This window comes from Toxotes jaculatrix, chromosome 3, assembly GCF_017976425.1.
Source record: "Toxotes jaculatrix isolate fToxJac2 chromosome 3, fToxJac2.pri, whole genome shotgun sequence".
NCBI classification, from domain to species: Eukaryota; Metazoa; Chordata; class Actinopteri; family Toxotidae; genus Toxotes; species Toxotes jaculatrix.
Window position 1 is genome coordinate 5,909,828 of NC_054396.1, and position 16,345 is coordinate 5,926,172.

At 44.2% G+C, this 16,345-nt stretch overlaps 1 protein-coding gene across 1 annotated transcript in view; it reads left to right on the plus strand.

Annotated features, from left to right (window-relative positions):
* Positions 1–15,471, plus strand: part of shq1 (SHQ1, H/ACA ribonucleoprotein assembly factor) — a 34,261-nt gene extending 18,790 nt beyond the window's left edge. Inside the window, exons 11-12 of the mRNA XM_041035038.1 lie at positions 4,880–5,000; positions 14,584–15,471. Of these exons, the coding sequence (XP_040890972.1) occupies positions 4,880–5,000; positions 14,584–15,223 (761 nt within the window). The 3' untranslated portion in view covers positions 15,224–15,471. The remainder of the gene's footprint in view (positions 1–4,879; positions 5,001–14,583) is intronic.
* The last annotated feature ends 874 nt before the right edge of the window (positions 15,472–16,345 follow it).

The window sequence follows — 16,345 nt, forward strand, 5'->3', positions numbered from 1 at the left end:
CTCCAGCTAAGCAAGACAGTGGCCTGACTCCCACCTCCTCGGGGAACGAAATGTGGATTAGTAGAGAACAGACTGTTGACTTTGATATCTCAAAGCCCAGAGTAATCTTTAAATCAAAAGCCCCTGCGGACAGATGAAACTCTGCAGTGTAAACACACTCAGGATGTGTGAGGTGCTAAGATTATCCAGCTTGTGATTATTTTAACACTGGTAAATGACAGCAAATTAAAGGCCCTTTAAGCTCCAGATTAGCATTTCTGTGCATCATTAAGTAGGAAGATGAGTTGATCAGGAGAGCCAGGGAAACAGCCGTCTTTCTCATACCTCAGAAACACTTCTGCTGTCATAACAAGGTTCCCCGTGTTCATCTCAAGCCAGAAACTGTTCCCATGTCTCCTGACAGCTCCTACAACATCATACTCTTGGATCTTCTTTGTCCAAAAACAGCCAACTGATAAGAGGCTCTGTTTATTTGTGTCAGTGTAGTAAGGAATAAAAGCAAATTATTTCACTATTCATCTTCATAATTGTTAACTCCTGACTCACTAAAGTTATTATTTTCAAGCATTGGGGATGTATGAGTAATAGAGCCTTTCCTTAATGAACTGTAACGCTATAGTTTTTGGGCCCGGCGTGTGTCTCAGGGTGTGTTTACCTCCCAGCATTACTTCACACACTAATTAATTTGTCAGGATAAAGGCAAATGGTAATGCGTGCTCCATTTCTGAGGCACTTCATTTAGGTGGCTGTGAATGCAAACATTCATAGGAATTAGTAAAACAAACCCATTAATGGCAGCGCACAGGTTAAGGCCTCGGAGGAAATGTTATCCAGAGGTAAATATTTGAACTGGCCTCTGGCAGCGTGGCGAGTATTCTCAAGGAGCTCCTCCACCTGCCTCCTAAGTGTCTGTAAGTAAAGAAGCACTGGGCAGGTACAGAAGAGCGGAGACCCTGAGGGCCCTGCAGGCATGAAGTGGCAGTGCAGAACCTCAGGGTCAAGTTGCTGTCATCATTGGACTGAGTCGAGACGAGAAATGTCAGATGTGGTGCTCTGTTCCAGGTCCATCCACCGTGCATCTCTGCTGTCGTTCATTCAGGAAATCTTTAGTTGGTCATGGAATTTCTTCTTGGATTCTGGGACAGCATGGAAAGTTTGGGAATTTAATCAGTCAGATTTCAGGTCAAATGAACTGTCTGACCTAGTTCTGCAAAATAAAGGGGGAGTAATGAAATTTTACCATCAGCCCAGTGTGTGAACACTCTAGGTCCTGGGTGATGATGATCTTTTATTGGATGCGATGCGTGAATTATGTGTGTGTGACAGAGGAGAAAGGACTAGATGAGGAGGGAGAGAGGGAAAGAAGGGGCTGATGTTGAATGCATTCATTTGAACTAGATGTACTGAACTGGACAGCTGAACTTCAGTGAGCAACATGGTGATGTCAGTGGGCAGTGCAGTGCAGTAATGGCTGAACAACCCTCTCGCATTAGATCTGACACTGGATGAAGACGTGTCTCTCCTGCCTTTCAAGCACATCATCATTAGTGGCAAAATCAGACAAATGCAGAACTCTTCCTGCTGCTTTTCCTGCTCTCTGAAAGCTGCCTCTGCTCTCGCTCTCAGAAACTGAAAAGTGAGCAGAGAGGATAAAATATTCCTTAGAGAAACTGAGAAATGTTTTTCCATTTGAGTTAAAGAACCTTTAGGAAGATCCAATTAGGATAATAACTCGTCCCCTTTGTTATTTATTTTAGCAGGAGAACCGGTAGCCCGGCCATTAAGATCAAGAGATCAAAAGATTTTTATTGTCAATTCACTATATGTGCAGGACATACAGGAAAATCGAAATGCTGTTTCTCTCTCACCAAGTGAGAGGTGCCATGAAGTAAAATAAAAAATAGAATAGTAAAACCTATGTACAAATAGAACAACAAAAACGTAAAGTATTTAAGTGAAGTAATGAAGCTGTCTGAGTCTTGTGGAGCAGGCCCGGGGACTCCTGTACCTTCTCCCTCGTGGCAGGAAGCTGAAAAGAATGTGTGAGGGGTGGGAGGTGTCACCAGCAATGCGGATGGCTCTGCGGGTGAGATGGGAGTGGAAAATGTCTGTAATGGATGGCAGAGGGGCACTGAGGATCTTGCTGGCTGTATTCACTATGCGCTGCAGGGCCTTAATTAAGGCAGCGTTTGGTCATTTAACCAAAAAGCGTGTATGCCACTCATCATCACATTTCTCTTTTTGGGGATGATGTGCTTTTATTTTTGTCCGAGTGTGCAGCAGTCCTTCCCTGGTATTGTAAAGAGTTTCAAAAAGTTTAGCTGCTTTTCAGTTTTAAAAAATTCAACGGGACTTTACATCACATCACTCATGTAGTGATGTGTTGAACTGCAGTATTTGAAATGTTCTGATTTTAAATATCTTCACTTACAAACATACAGTATATTTGTCTTTTAAAAATGGGCAATGAGAAAGAATCCTATTCAAATATTTAGCTCTGTTCACAGAGATATGGACAGAGGGTAGAGCATACCCAGTTCCCTATTAGCCAGGGTTTCAGTAATTAAAATGAATCTTCTGCCTGGAATAAATTTTCACATTTCCATGTTACTTTTGTCACCTCCACCCATGCACTGTCTTTCAGTTCACATGGAAATGCAATGACTTCCCAAAATGAAAATAAAAATGAAAATTTACACCTGGAGAAAGACTCAGATCATTTAGCTGAAACTGTCTGCATCCTTTATTAAGCTGGCTCAGTGGTTCTAAAGCTGTTCTAGAGAATCGTAAATCTAATCCCTCTGAAACACGTGTGATTCAAATATTTATCTGCTGTGCAGTATATTTGTTGTTTTCTCTTTGCTGCCTCTGCAGTGTTTTGGAGTCTCTACATTTTTGTGTCCAGAGGACACAGCAGCCTTTGTTTTTGGTCCACCTCACACCTACCACTGCATCTATGCAAGCCTGTGCTTTCAGCAGCCGTGGACAGTCGTACATTTGGACTCTCACCGGATCATCTGCTCTTGCCTAACCGTTTTCACTTGTCACCAAGAATCACAAGGGTGAACTGGTGCAGCTACAGAAACCTTTCCTCTAATTTTCTACCAACAACTCATGAATCTTTCCTGTGAAAAAGAAGTCAGATCTTGGAAGCGTGAGTGTTTTTTCCTCTCATGATCCAAGTCCTGAATTTGAGGGCACGGTTCCCTGCATACGATCCCATGCTTAAATGAGAACCAAATGTTTATGTTTGTTTAAGGTTTTCCTCACTGCAAGTGTGCTGTTTATTTTGATTGGGCTGGAATGTCTCTGGACAATGCCAACCAGCTCTGCGGAGGTGGAGAGGAGCGTTTTCTCTTGCCCTCAGCGGATTTGTTGGCCACATCATAAGGCTATTTATATGCCTGATTGGAGGGAGCAGTGCTGTGGCAGTTGGGCTTGCTGTATGCTTTCGGGAGAAGTCATTTGTCAGAATAACAAATGGAGATTCTTTGTAGTTCTGCGTCTGTGATACATTTGCGGTGTCGAATGCTTGCTAAAACCATTTCAGTACACATTGCCAAAGCCCAGGTGACAACCGTAAAACATGTCATATGCATCGTAGCTCCCACCATTTAATAGATAAACATGTTAATGATAATTACTTTGGCTGTCACATGATTTATTTAAATCGTGATTAAGCTGAGACCCTCATGTAATTGATTGCATGAATCCCATGCTGAATGCGTGTACCACACAAAATAGTTTAGTACATTTGTGTTACATATGTGTTACAATAATAATTAAGATACAAATATATTTATGTAATTAAATCAACCTAAATCTCCATGACATTGTTTCTGTTCTTGGTAGGAGGGAATAGCAAACCTCCGTGTTGTTCTGCACGTATATAACACTGTAACACTAACCATTAAACCCCAAAAAGCACAGGAACATCCGTAAGAAAAACTTTCACAAACCTTTCACAGCCACAGACGTTTTTTTTTTAATCTCCTAATTTTTCTAAATCAGAAACTCAGCCGAAGCCCAGTAGAATCTGTCTGTCCGGGGCATTTCCAAAATATTGGAAAGGCTGATTCAAACAGCAGGCTTCGACACAGTAGCTGTGTCCGTATTTCATACTGCATACAAATCCTATACAGCTGTATTGTGTTCACACCAGGATAGTGGCAAAATAGCTAAAGGGCTTAAGCTGTAAAACAGATGGGGTGGCAAATCCACACCGCGGAGATGTCACGACAAGAGTGCAACAGTATTTAATGTGGTGTCACTTTGGGGGAGTGCAGCAAACATTTCAGCTAGAAAGCTTCTGACAGAGACAGATACACAAGATAAACAAACTGCTTTAAGAATAACTTTAATAAAATTGTTGATTGTCCTGAAAACGTGTAAATCAGGCCTTCATGTTTGTCAGATCGCAAGGAACATGGATTCAGATTAGGACTATTATGATGCTGCACAATAGCTGAATGGACAGACTACAATAGATGTCAAGTGGAAAATCATCAAAAACATTCCTGTTGTGTTGTGTTTGTGACAGATAAAGGCAAACACATTTTTGACAGGAAGTCAGAACACAACCACCATTAAAGTGACAGATTGAATACCAAAAATAGAGTTGTCTTCTTTGGCTCTTTTGTCTCAGATGAACCATTTTTTAACCAGGAACTCTTCTTAAACCGTATGGATCAAATTACTGTGCAGCTCACTGGGATTTTCCTCTGATCCTGTACCTTGGCTTTTATGTATGGAACAATGACTGCAAGCCTTTAGATTCATGCTGTGTCTGCCAGCAGCTGGAGTACATTGTCAGCCTTAATACCGAGCGAGAATAACACTGTTTTTCCATTTGCCTGCCACGGTGTGTTCCTGTGCCCAGGGAAAGCCTGTGTCCTTAAATGCCTGCTGGATATTCACAAAGTCTTCAGAGAGAACGACCCGGCCTACATACTGAACGATCTGTACATCACAGACTACTGCATCTGGATCCAGAGGGTCAAGTAAGTTCACCAACACACGCATAAATCCATGTGCACACACCTCAGAGACCTTCATCTAGAGAGCATTACCTTCAGAGCCACGGGAAGTGCCACTCAGCCCCCATGATGCATCAGTGCTTTAGAGGAGAGGATTAGACGAGTCATTTGTCACAGCAGGGCCAATTGAACGACCAAGCCACCGATAGATGCAATCTCCCTTGTCTCCATTATCATGTGTCAAAAGTACCATCATTGAGTCTCAAAAGAGCCAGCTGCACTCAGCAGATTCACTTTGTATCAAACTTTTAAGAGCTCACGTGTGTGTGTGTGTGTGTGTGTGTGTGTGTGTGTGTGTGTGTGCGCAGGGCCTGCTCACATCCTCCGTGGGTGTAACCTTCCACTAGCATTTCAAGTCAATCATGCGAAATCTGCACTTTTTCCCCAAATGATATAGGTTTGATGGCTCTCTCCTCCTCCTAGCACATATTTTACAATTACTTACACATTTCAAATGTGAGCCTGCGAGCGCATTACTCAGTAATGAGCTCTGTTTTACTCTTGGCCAGGGTTCAGCCACGTGGTGTGCTCGTCTGGAAAAAGCCCAGTTGAAAAATGTGTGCCTGATGTTGTAGGCTCGGTGCCCAGATGCAGACACGATAAAAGGTCTGCAGGGATTTAGTGCTGTTCCCCTCCACCCCACCCCACCCCACCCCACCCTCCTCCTCCTCCTCCTCCTCACATTCTCATTTCTACTTTTTCCAGCAGAAGTCTCGAATTCCGCTCTTAAAAATGGTACGGATGCTGGGATCCGAATGTGTGGGAGAAATCAGCAGCTCAGCTGAGGGTTGCTGTGATCCCTTCGATTTTTTTTTTTTTTTTTCCTCCTTCAAGACAGTGTCCACAGAGAGGACACACACTCTGTCTTACTCTGTAAGCACATGGGGGCTGCTGAAGCTCTGTCAACTCACTGAAAAACTCAATCAGTCTCTTCCAGGCCGAGGGGGCACCGGAGCACTGCTTCTCCTCCCTGCTTCTCCTCTCTTTTCCTTTGCGGTACATTGGAACTAAATGTCAGCTTGACCTAACATGCTGACTCCTACTACGCCCTGCATCGATCATTCAATGGATTAGCCCGTGCTCTCGTGGCACTGACCTGTGATTGAATTGTGACATTTCCCCTTTTGTGTTTTTTTCTATTTTCCCGTCGATAAAAAAAGTGAAGTTTACAGTGTTTTTTTTTAAATCTCCTCATATAAGCTGTCATGTTATAAAAAAAAACATTTAAATTAGTAAAACTTTTATCACCTCCCACTGCTTCAGAGAGCAACCCAGTGCTTGTGTTGCTTTCTGTTGTTTCAGAATGGATCTGGCTCAATAGAAATTCCATACAGTCTCCACTTATGATTTGTGAAACTACGTCCCCATGTTTGGAATATAATATCAAAAGGAGCCAGGTCTGTTCTCTGAGGTTTGGAACGATCGGTTTACACAGACCCACCTCCCCTATCATACATGCAGTTTGTTGTGGCAGCCCTTTTGTGTCATCTGACAGGTTTGATGACAGATTGTGTAGGCATTGTTTTCTTCAGTGTGAGATATTCCCCCGTGCAGGATTTGTCATCCTCCGCTAAGTGAGTCGTCTCTGGGAGCCGGGCGGTAAAATGAGATGTAATCTATACCCCCCCCCGATGCAATCCCTGTATCTTGTCACTCGCTGCCGCCAGCGAGACAGACGTGATCAGCTGCGCATGATGGACACAGCGATTAATGGATGTTTGCTGGCCAGGGGGTTGATTTATTTAATCTCCTCGCTGTCCCACATGCATTTCTACTCCTAAAGTTCGTCTGACTGCCGAGACATCGGTCTCAAATTTACAACCTCGTAAAGACTTCAGCGTGATTTAAACCACAGGACAGGCTCTCCCCTTTCCTCTCTCACACACAGAGTCAGAGGGAGAACCCTGCACGTTGAAATAAAGAGTGCAACCTCAAAGCAAATTGCTCTTCGCATTGTCTCAGTGATGAGGAGCTTTTGCTTTTTTTTTTTTTTTTCTTCTCTGCGGTGGTCATCGTTCCAGGATTTAACACACACTTCCTTTGTGGAAGCTGTTTTAACTTGGCCCTCGCACACCCTACCAGTCCTAATTATCTCCGAATTGTTAGCACAGAGTATTATTCCAAATGGAACAGCAGCTTCTCCAGTCCGTTTGCCTCAGTGCGTGCTTTTGAAGGTCCTCAGATGCCAAAGCTCCTGCAGAGCTGCTGGACTGCAGAGAAAAAAAAAGCAAGTCGCCTCACTTTCTCTCTCTTTGTCTTCCCTCCCTTTATCAAAAAGCTTGGAGAGAGGCCAACGTAGATTCATGGCAGCCAGCACGGACAAAGCTTATAAGCCTGGTGTTGTGTTACAGTACCTCGGTTAAATCAGAAGGGCTACAACTTCCTTTTTCAGTTGCTGGTTCACTCACAACCACCCACCCACCCTTATTAATTGGGTCAATTAGATTCTAGCAGGAAAAAAAAAACATAGCAGCATACAAGTGATGTGCTCCAGGGTTAGTCTGAGAGGGGGGGGGGGGGGGGGGGCGTGGGCGTGAGCGTGAGGTAAGATTCACGTTTCCATATGAAGTCATTAGTGTAAAGGGAAAAAGTGGCTCTGTGGGTTTTTCTTTTTTTCTTTTGTGGAGCACATTTGTGTCTTGTCCATAAGACGTGTGATTTGGACAATCGCACGCTGCTCCGAGGCCAGAAAATGGATTAGGGATAGACTGGGATTTGCACCCTAACAGCTGAATGGACAGACTCAAATAATTGTGAATGGTAGGTGTGAAGTGAGCAGTCCCCCAAAACAGTGGGTGTTGTTTTCAGTGAAGAAAAGAAATACAACAAGAAAAAAAAAGAAGAATGTGTGCAGCACCTCATGTAAACAACAAAAGAAGCTGCCAAAAAAGAAGGTGTAGACAGTCTTTTTTTTTTCTTTATTTTTGGAGTAGGAAGCAAAGGATTTCTACATGCTCTCTCTCCCCCTCCCTCGTCTCATTCATCCTCTGCATTGTGTGCATGACAATGCCTTGGGGGGGGGGCAGCTTCCCCCCCCCAGGGAAAAGCATCTGGAGCTCCAACTACTGGGAGCGTCTCAGGGCAATGAGGTCAATCATGGGGTCAGTGTCTCAGCTGAGACCGGTGGTCAAACGCCTTGAAAGTACACTTGTGTGTGGTGGCACGCTGTTAACACACACACACACACACCCCCCCCACCGCTGAGCACGGCTGGTCAGTTCACCTCAGTACCACCCCTCTGCATGATTGGAAAGCACAAGGCACTTCTTATCCAGGTTTTCCCATTAACTACTTAACACGATGGGTGTTTTCATTTTACTTGTGCCCAGGGGCTTTTTGTGGAGAATTAAAAGTTACAGGCTGTTTCTGTGGTGTGATGCTCCCTGTGTGGAGGGAGATGAGGAATGGTGCTCTCGCAGGTTTTCTGAACCCCACATCACACAGCTGATGTGACACCCAGATGTTTGCTGGAAAGTGCTTTCGTGGAACCACCAAGCAGAGTTACACTACTGTCAAACGGCCATCCTGAAGGCTTTGAAACAGATAATGGAGCTGCTCTATCTGATGTTAGCCTCAGCTCTGAAGGAGATCCTAGAGGCCCCCGCTGGGGAGAACAAAGACACGAATGTCTCCCAGCTAACAGGGATAAGTAGTACAGATTTTCTCCCAGCGTGAGGCCACTCCAGCTTTTTGTCTTGAGGACACAGGCTCATCTTAAACACAGACTTACACACTGTGTTTGCATAATTTCCTCTATCCGCATATGGAGTGTCCACTCCAGTTATTAGTCGATTAAAATAATACAGGGATCTTTTTTCTGTCTCCGTAGCCTCACATTCCCATGCGTTTACATGAAGTCCTGTTAAAGAACTGCCTGTAACTTATTTAGAGATATAAACAGGGGATAGTAACAGATGAATATAAAGCAGACAGGCTGAATAACTACAAATACAACTTCAAGGCTTTAATGTCTGAGAGATATCATAAATCAGAAGGTGAGAGAGGAGACAGTTTGTAGTAAATTTCCTGCACTCCTCAAACAGTAGAGTGTAACCAAGACTTAAAAATTTCAACTTTTCAAATTGCAGAGTTAAAAGAAAAAAAAGGAACTTTCAAATCCAAGTGCTTTGACTTTTCTGAGCATAGACCAGCCCAGTGCCTGTAATAGTAGAAATGCGGTATGTTGATGAAAATTTCAGCTTAACTTAAATGATGAAGAGGGAAATACAACAGAACCTCCTCAGCTGAGGCTTTGTGTTTTTTAACTATTCTGCTGTGTTCTGACTTATGTTCCACCAAACCACAAAAGCCTTTAAGGGCATTTTTAGCCAAAACGAGTCTTATCTTTGCAGATTTGCCCATTCATTCTCTGTACTGGTTATGATGACATTTTACTCACCAAGGCCAAGATCTGGGAACGCAGTGACATGCCTACAACAGCAAGAACACGAGCAGTCAGACAAACCGTCGGCTTAGCCGGATCATCTAAAACCACTCACTCTGAAGTGAAACTATAAAGGAGCAAATCCTATCATATCCTGTTCATTTACATCCATTCTGAGGGAAAGTTTTAGTGCAGGCAGAGGCCAAGCTCATCTAATAAGCTATGAAAACGTATCTGTGCAGGCTTTCATTTCCAGCAGGCTGCGGATGCAGCTCGAGCTGTCCAAGTTTAATAAGCTGGCTTTGTAATGTTTCTGTGCATCACAAATAAAGAAACTGCCAGAGGAGTGAAGGATGAATGAAAAGATGATTTGCTGCCCTTTCATCTTTACTAGTTAACAACAGCAAGGTAGAAAAAAAAAATCCTTTTTAAATCACAGTGCTGCTCAAAGACCACTGAAAGCTACTGGCAACTTTTAAGGTGGAATTTTTTCCTTGCATGTTACTTAGTACACCTTAATTGACCATTCCATTGGTTTTTATTGGCTCTCCTGAATGACATGACACTTCTAATCATGATTGGATCTTCATCTTAAATATATATATATATAGATATAGATATAGATATAGATATATAGATATATGGATATGGATTATATCCACATATCTATGGATAGATATGGATTTCGACTGGATTTGACCAGTGAACTGCAAATGAATTTCCTCACAAAACAAACAAACAAAAAAAGTGGCAGAGCATTGCTCCTGTGCTCCAGCAGCTCTACACTCATAAGAGACTTGTTCCTCAGCAAGTTCCAGGCAAAACAAATCACCCAAGTTGTTTAATGCACTCATAATATTCCTCTACGGGCTTTTCAAAACTTTCAGGCATCATGGACAAAGCCAGCCTACACCATTTGTACGACTTGTATTTGTGAATGAGAACGTACATGTGCTTACACAGAGGACGTCAGATAAGTAGGTGCTCCTTCAGTCTGGCCCAGGACACATTTACGTTCACACACCTAATAGACTCGACCATATGCAGCCCAGACCACCTCCGAATGTGGTCTGAGTGATCGGATTTCAAAAAGCATACTCAATGCGTACTGTGTGTGTGTGTGCACGTTCACACCTGTACGTAGAGCTGTCCACTTGTGATCGGATCACTCGAAACGCATGTTAATACCAGGTCTAAGTCAAAGTTGAACTAGTAAGTCTGTAAAATCCAGAGGACGTTTGCAGCAGATGCGTTGGTTTACAATCTGAATGATTGTTTTCTGTTCCAAATACACAGTGTGAAAGTGGGGGATTTGAGCAGATTCTTTATGGTCTGTAGTGAAATAACTTTGCCCTCAGATGTCAGCCATTACATTTTTGAGTAAAGGTTTATCATACCTGATAAGAGCGACAGCCAAAATGACAAAAAACAGGGGTCAACAGGTTTACTCTCAATACTATACCCCCTGTATCAGTGTTTCTACAGTGCAGTGAGGCTTTTCTCAGGCAGCTATAAGTATAACCTCCAGCACTGGCTTGTTGAACAAATACATCTGTGTTTCTCATTTCTGGAATCAGAGTGGGATCCAGTGCTTTGGACCATTCCAGTGTTCAGTCACACTGACGGCTCACATCTCCCAGTGTCAGCTTTTATCCCCCTCAGCTAGTGAATGATGCATTTTGCGAGTTACACGGAGGAAATCTGGTGCTCGTATTACACAGATTTATACATCTGAAGACAAGCTTTATCTGAAATGTTTTCAAGAGCACAGACACGCTGAATGAGTTGCTCTTTCAGCGCACACGAGCCTGATGAAAGAATTGTCAGATTGTAATTTAGCTCGGCTCTTTCACAGACACCACACACACACACACACACACACACAGACTCAGTCTTCCCGTTTTCATCTAAAGACTCTGGCAGATGGAGGCGTCTTTGTCTCGCCAGAAGTTTTCCGACCTTGAAAAAAAAAAACACCCCTCCTCAGTTTAATGAAGGCAAGCCACAACAGCGGTGTAGTAATGACTGGATTGTGTACAACATTATCCCTCCCCCTCCTGGACAGAGCCTTTGTGTTCACCGCAGGCCGAGCTTCTCCCACCACAGAGCAAGGGAGGGGAGAGAAAACAAGCGCGCCTTTCCAATGCTAACTCAATAATGACTTCCCACGGGGGAAAGAGAATACGGGGCAGTCTTTGAAGTGGCTGTGCTGCAGGAGGCTCTTCTGCCCCAGCTTCACTACAGGAAGCTCTCACATGGATTTTATAGAGCCTGGGACCTAAACAGGCTCCATACAGCCTGCACACACTCATTGTCATCATCATCATCATCAGTCGAGGTTACATCAATGTCTCGATATCCTGTAGTCATTGTTTGAAAAAGCTATTTGTTGTTGTTAAAGTTGCGTAGAACTTGTGGATCTTAGCTTTGGTGACATTCACTTATGGAATCCACACAATTGCTGGACTCAATTATCCAAAGAATGCAGTGGTTTTGGTTGTTCACATATAAATCACCTCTTCAGGCAACTTATGTGTTGACACATAAGCTGCTTGTGTATGGAGATAAAATATGTCTCACATGAGACAGGGCGTCCCTAGTACTCGTCTTTTTTTTTTCTTTTCTTAGATTAATTTGGAAAGTATGTTTAAACAGTCTAGAAATGGCAGTGTTAGTCAGTTAGTTCATCATTTTTGGTTTAGACTGAAATATTTCAACAGCCGTTCCCTTTGCTGTGAAATGTGGTGCAGATATTCACGGTACCCAGAGGATGAATCCCAATGACTTTGGTGATCCCCTTCATTTTCATTCAGGGCCACCATGAGGTTGGCATTTGAGGTTTTCAGTGAAATGTCTTGACAGATGGCTGAAATTTGGCACAGATATTCATGCTCCCCTCGGGATAAATTGCAGTAACTTTTGTTTATTCCCTGACTTTTCTTGTGTCGCCATAATCAGGTCAGCAGCAGCACAGAGGAAAAAGAGATGTCAAGCTTTGGCAAAGCAGACAATGATTGTTAGTTCATTGGTATTCATTAGGTACTTTCATGTGACTTGCTGACAGTAAAGAACCTATAGAATACCATATGTATCCTTTAATGCAAGAAGCAATCAATTTGACAATTTCCTCTTCACACTGTGCATGTCGATTGTGTGTCCTTTGCGTGTCTCGTGGGTTTTATTTGACAGGATTTACAGATTTTATTACTGAAGAATGTTGTGTGTTTCAGCTACACTCACAACTCCATGACTGGAAAAAAAAAAAAAAACACGGGGGAAGATCTTTCTAGAAGTCTTGCTCTGGCTCTGAGCTGGCAAGTTGCCCAAGCATCTTAGCAGAAAAACGGACTTCAGCTACTGTTTTCAGATTCTGCCACACTGTGACACCGCAAACTGCCAAAACATTATCGGATTAAGGTGCATGTGAGAAAGGGCATTCTGTCCCCCCCCCCACCCCCCACCCACCCACTTTATTCCTACTTTCTTCTTTTCTGTTTCTCCGTGTACAGCGAAGAATGTGCATCCAGATGATGTATCACAACGATAGGATCTGTTTACACAGTCCCTTCCGAGGTCTTAAACGAATACACAGCCTCTACATGCTGCTTCCATAAACACTCTACTCTCCAGAATAGGGAGCTCATTAGGACTGCACGGTAATGAGGAGCCATCCTGGTGCTCAGCAGTGGGTTAATTGGGCCAGAGAGGGCAACAGGAGCCGAGTGTGAATATGTGAATGGCAGCGGAAGAGTAGCCTCTCCACACATACACACACCCCCCTGTGCATAAACACACACACACACACACACCAGCGCAGCTCACACATTTTATCCCACCCTGAATGGACATAGTCTGAATCGCAGTGACCCACAGAGGTCAGCTCGTAATCACCATGGCAATGGGGGCGGCACACACGCCCTAACCGCAATGAGGGACGAATAGCAACCACTTAAGTTTTTGGCAGCATGGCAGGCATTCCCAGCGTGAATAATGTGCAGACAGGGGCCTCCCAACAATCTGATGGCTTTACACAAATGGGGCCTTGTAGGAGGACATTCATCAGAAATAAAACACCTCACTCTCTCTTCAAGGAGTCTGTTGTGTCTTCTGCGGTGACACAGCTATAAAACTGAGGCTGGGGGATGGGAACATTGTTTAATGTACTGCTTTATGAGGGAATTCTCTTAATCTTAATCTTTGGGGACATTTAGCTGTGGGGCTGCAGCTTGGAGCCTTTGTCTGTCCAGACTTTTATTGACTGTATTGCAGTCAGACTTAGTGCACAACTGCAGTGTCTTTGGCCTTTCAGGGCTCCCCTCTGGGGGTTTGTCCTCTCAACATGCCTGTGTTAGTTCTGTTAGTTCCCACTGCTGCCTAATTGTTGGCTAAAAATATTCAGTTTAACATTCAGTTCAAACTAAAAGAATGCATCAAAACCTTCTCAGGCCATGTTGGCCTTTGTTGAAATGGTTTAAAAAGAGCACAGTCACCTTCTTTAAAATATTAAAATCGCATCTTGTCTGGTGTGAAAGGTGCCTCTGCTCAACCTCCACAAGCATAGTCTGGTTGTTACCAATCACCGTTACATCTCCTCTTGCACTGCACTGCAGCCGTTAACTGTTGGCTTAGTCTCTCAGAATGCAGAGGTGAAAGTGTGTGTGTGCGTGCGTGTTTGCATGTGTGGACCGAGGTGGAGGAGGAGGAGGGGGACGAGGGGGAGGGGTGTGCCTCTCTCTGTAATCCCTCTCAGTCTCTTATCACCTCTCGCAGGGAGAGCAGCAGTCGGGGGAGGAGAAGAGCCCGAGCCCTGTGTATCAGCAGCGCTCCTCTCCCTACATTATTAAACATCCATATTTCCATATTTCATTGAGCCCCCCGCGCCTCTGCAAATCGCAGTCTACTTAGCATTCAGATGAGAATGGGATTTGGTTAATGGGTATTGGATTTGTAGATGGTTATCCAGTGGCTATGTCTTTAGTACGCGGAGCCAGTCGATCAGTCAGTCGTGCCTCACTCTTCTCGAGTACCACTGATGAAGTTGTAGTTGGATATCTCTCTTTTCCCTCCCGTCTCTGCAAAGTCATACACCAGTTTTATTAGGAAAAGTGAAACAACTTTTTGCTTTCCTAACATGTCACCATCTCCCCCTCTTTATCCTCACAGGTCCAACAAGGTGACAGCCTTTGCCGCAACGTTACAAAAAGCCTCTCTGAGCAAAAAAGACTTGGATCTGGAGCTGGAGGAGCTGGAGGAGGCAGCAACAATGGTGGCGGAGGAAGAAGAAGATGACGAAGAGCAGGGAGCTTCCAAGAGCGCTCCGATATCCCGCGGTGACAGCAGCGGCGCTTCCAGTGACAGCAGCAGCAGCAGCAGCGGCTCGTCTGATGAGAGCGAGGAATCTGAGGCTGAAGGGCAAGGCTGCACCAAATCCAACGAGGGAGGAGGAGGAGAGTCGTCTAAGGACAACCCTCTCCAGCCCCAACCCACCTCCGCTTCCTCTCCCATCCCCCAGGAGCCAGCGAGCACTCTCTTCTCAGCGGAGGAGAAAGTGGACGCCCTCCCCTCAGCTTCAGAAGGCACCAGACGGCTGATCCAGGAGCTGGGGGAGCGGGTGGCGGAGGAACTGAGAGTCTCTCAAGACTCCAGCTACAAAGCAGAGAGGAACCGTTCACAGCTGAGCAGCACTGAAGCAACATCTGGGAGGAGCAGCAGTGGGACTTTGTTAGAGCCGAGTCCTCGCAGAAACCCTCTGCTCATCATCCAAACACAGGACGATGCTGCTGAGAGTGACTTCATCAGCTGATGGAAAGTGATGTGGAACTTGATAACCACATGATGAACTGAAACGAACTGTTAAATCCATGTAAGTGATGGAAGAACGTGTCGGATTTTTTGTCTTTCAATTTCTTTCTTTCTGTTTTTGTGATTCTTTAATACTTCTGCTTTGTGTTGTGATACAAGGATCAGATTTTGTTGTTTGACTCTCTTCTAATGGACTTTATTTTCATCTTGAAATATATTTTCTTAATTAAAATTCTTATTTTATATTTATATGTTCAGTTAACGAGAGCGTGTACGCTTCAGTTTTCCTCATTTCGTTAGAAGAGGCAGCTCAGCCTCCTCCTCCTCCTTCTTCTCATGTTATCTGACATTTTTCCTACTGCTGCTCTATATCCAAGCTCCCTACTTGCTATACATTTTTAATCTCTGAACATACTGTGTTTGATTTTATATGAATTATTTCTGCCCCTTTTAATTATTCAAGGTAATTCAACAGCATCTGCGAACATCTGCTAATAGTGTTGGACTCTATTAACCATGAATATTCCCATACCCGTCTTAACAAATTGAGTCCATATATCCTTGTTGGGCTCAAATAAACAAAACAGGAATGTCATTCCAGGAAGCTGACAAGCATTTGTCATTGTTCATTGCTGTTTATCACTCAGCCAAGATGCCAGGCAGAGCTACTCGGAGAGAGCTATTCTTTTCCTAATAAATAGTAGGAAAAGCACCAACCCCTTCCTAAAGCCCCGGCATTGATTGAAGTGGAAAAGACTCTGTCGGCACTAAACTGGGTTGAGTGATTGATTCATCTGGCATGAATGGAGGAGCGCCGTCGACACAGCTCAATATCATCGGCCGCGTCTAGCGGGCGAGAGAAAACGAACAAGGAAGCACATGTCAGGCAGATAGATGAGGGCTGCGAGCGAGGCTGCGGCACGGCAGCCGTTTGTATGAGAGATAAGAGCACCCTGGGGCCCCAGGCGGCCAGGCGAGATAGAGGAACAGAAGGCCAGCAGAGAGCCAGCAGAGACAAACCGACACTCTGGCCAGCTCAGTCGTGTCCATGTCCACATACAATGACAGCAGAAATAAACACCTCTGCTCACGGAAGTGAATTTGAAGTTCTCTGTCCCCTGAG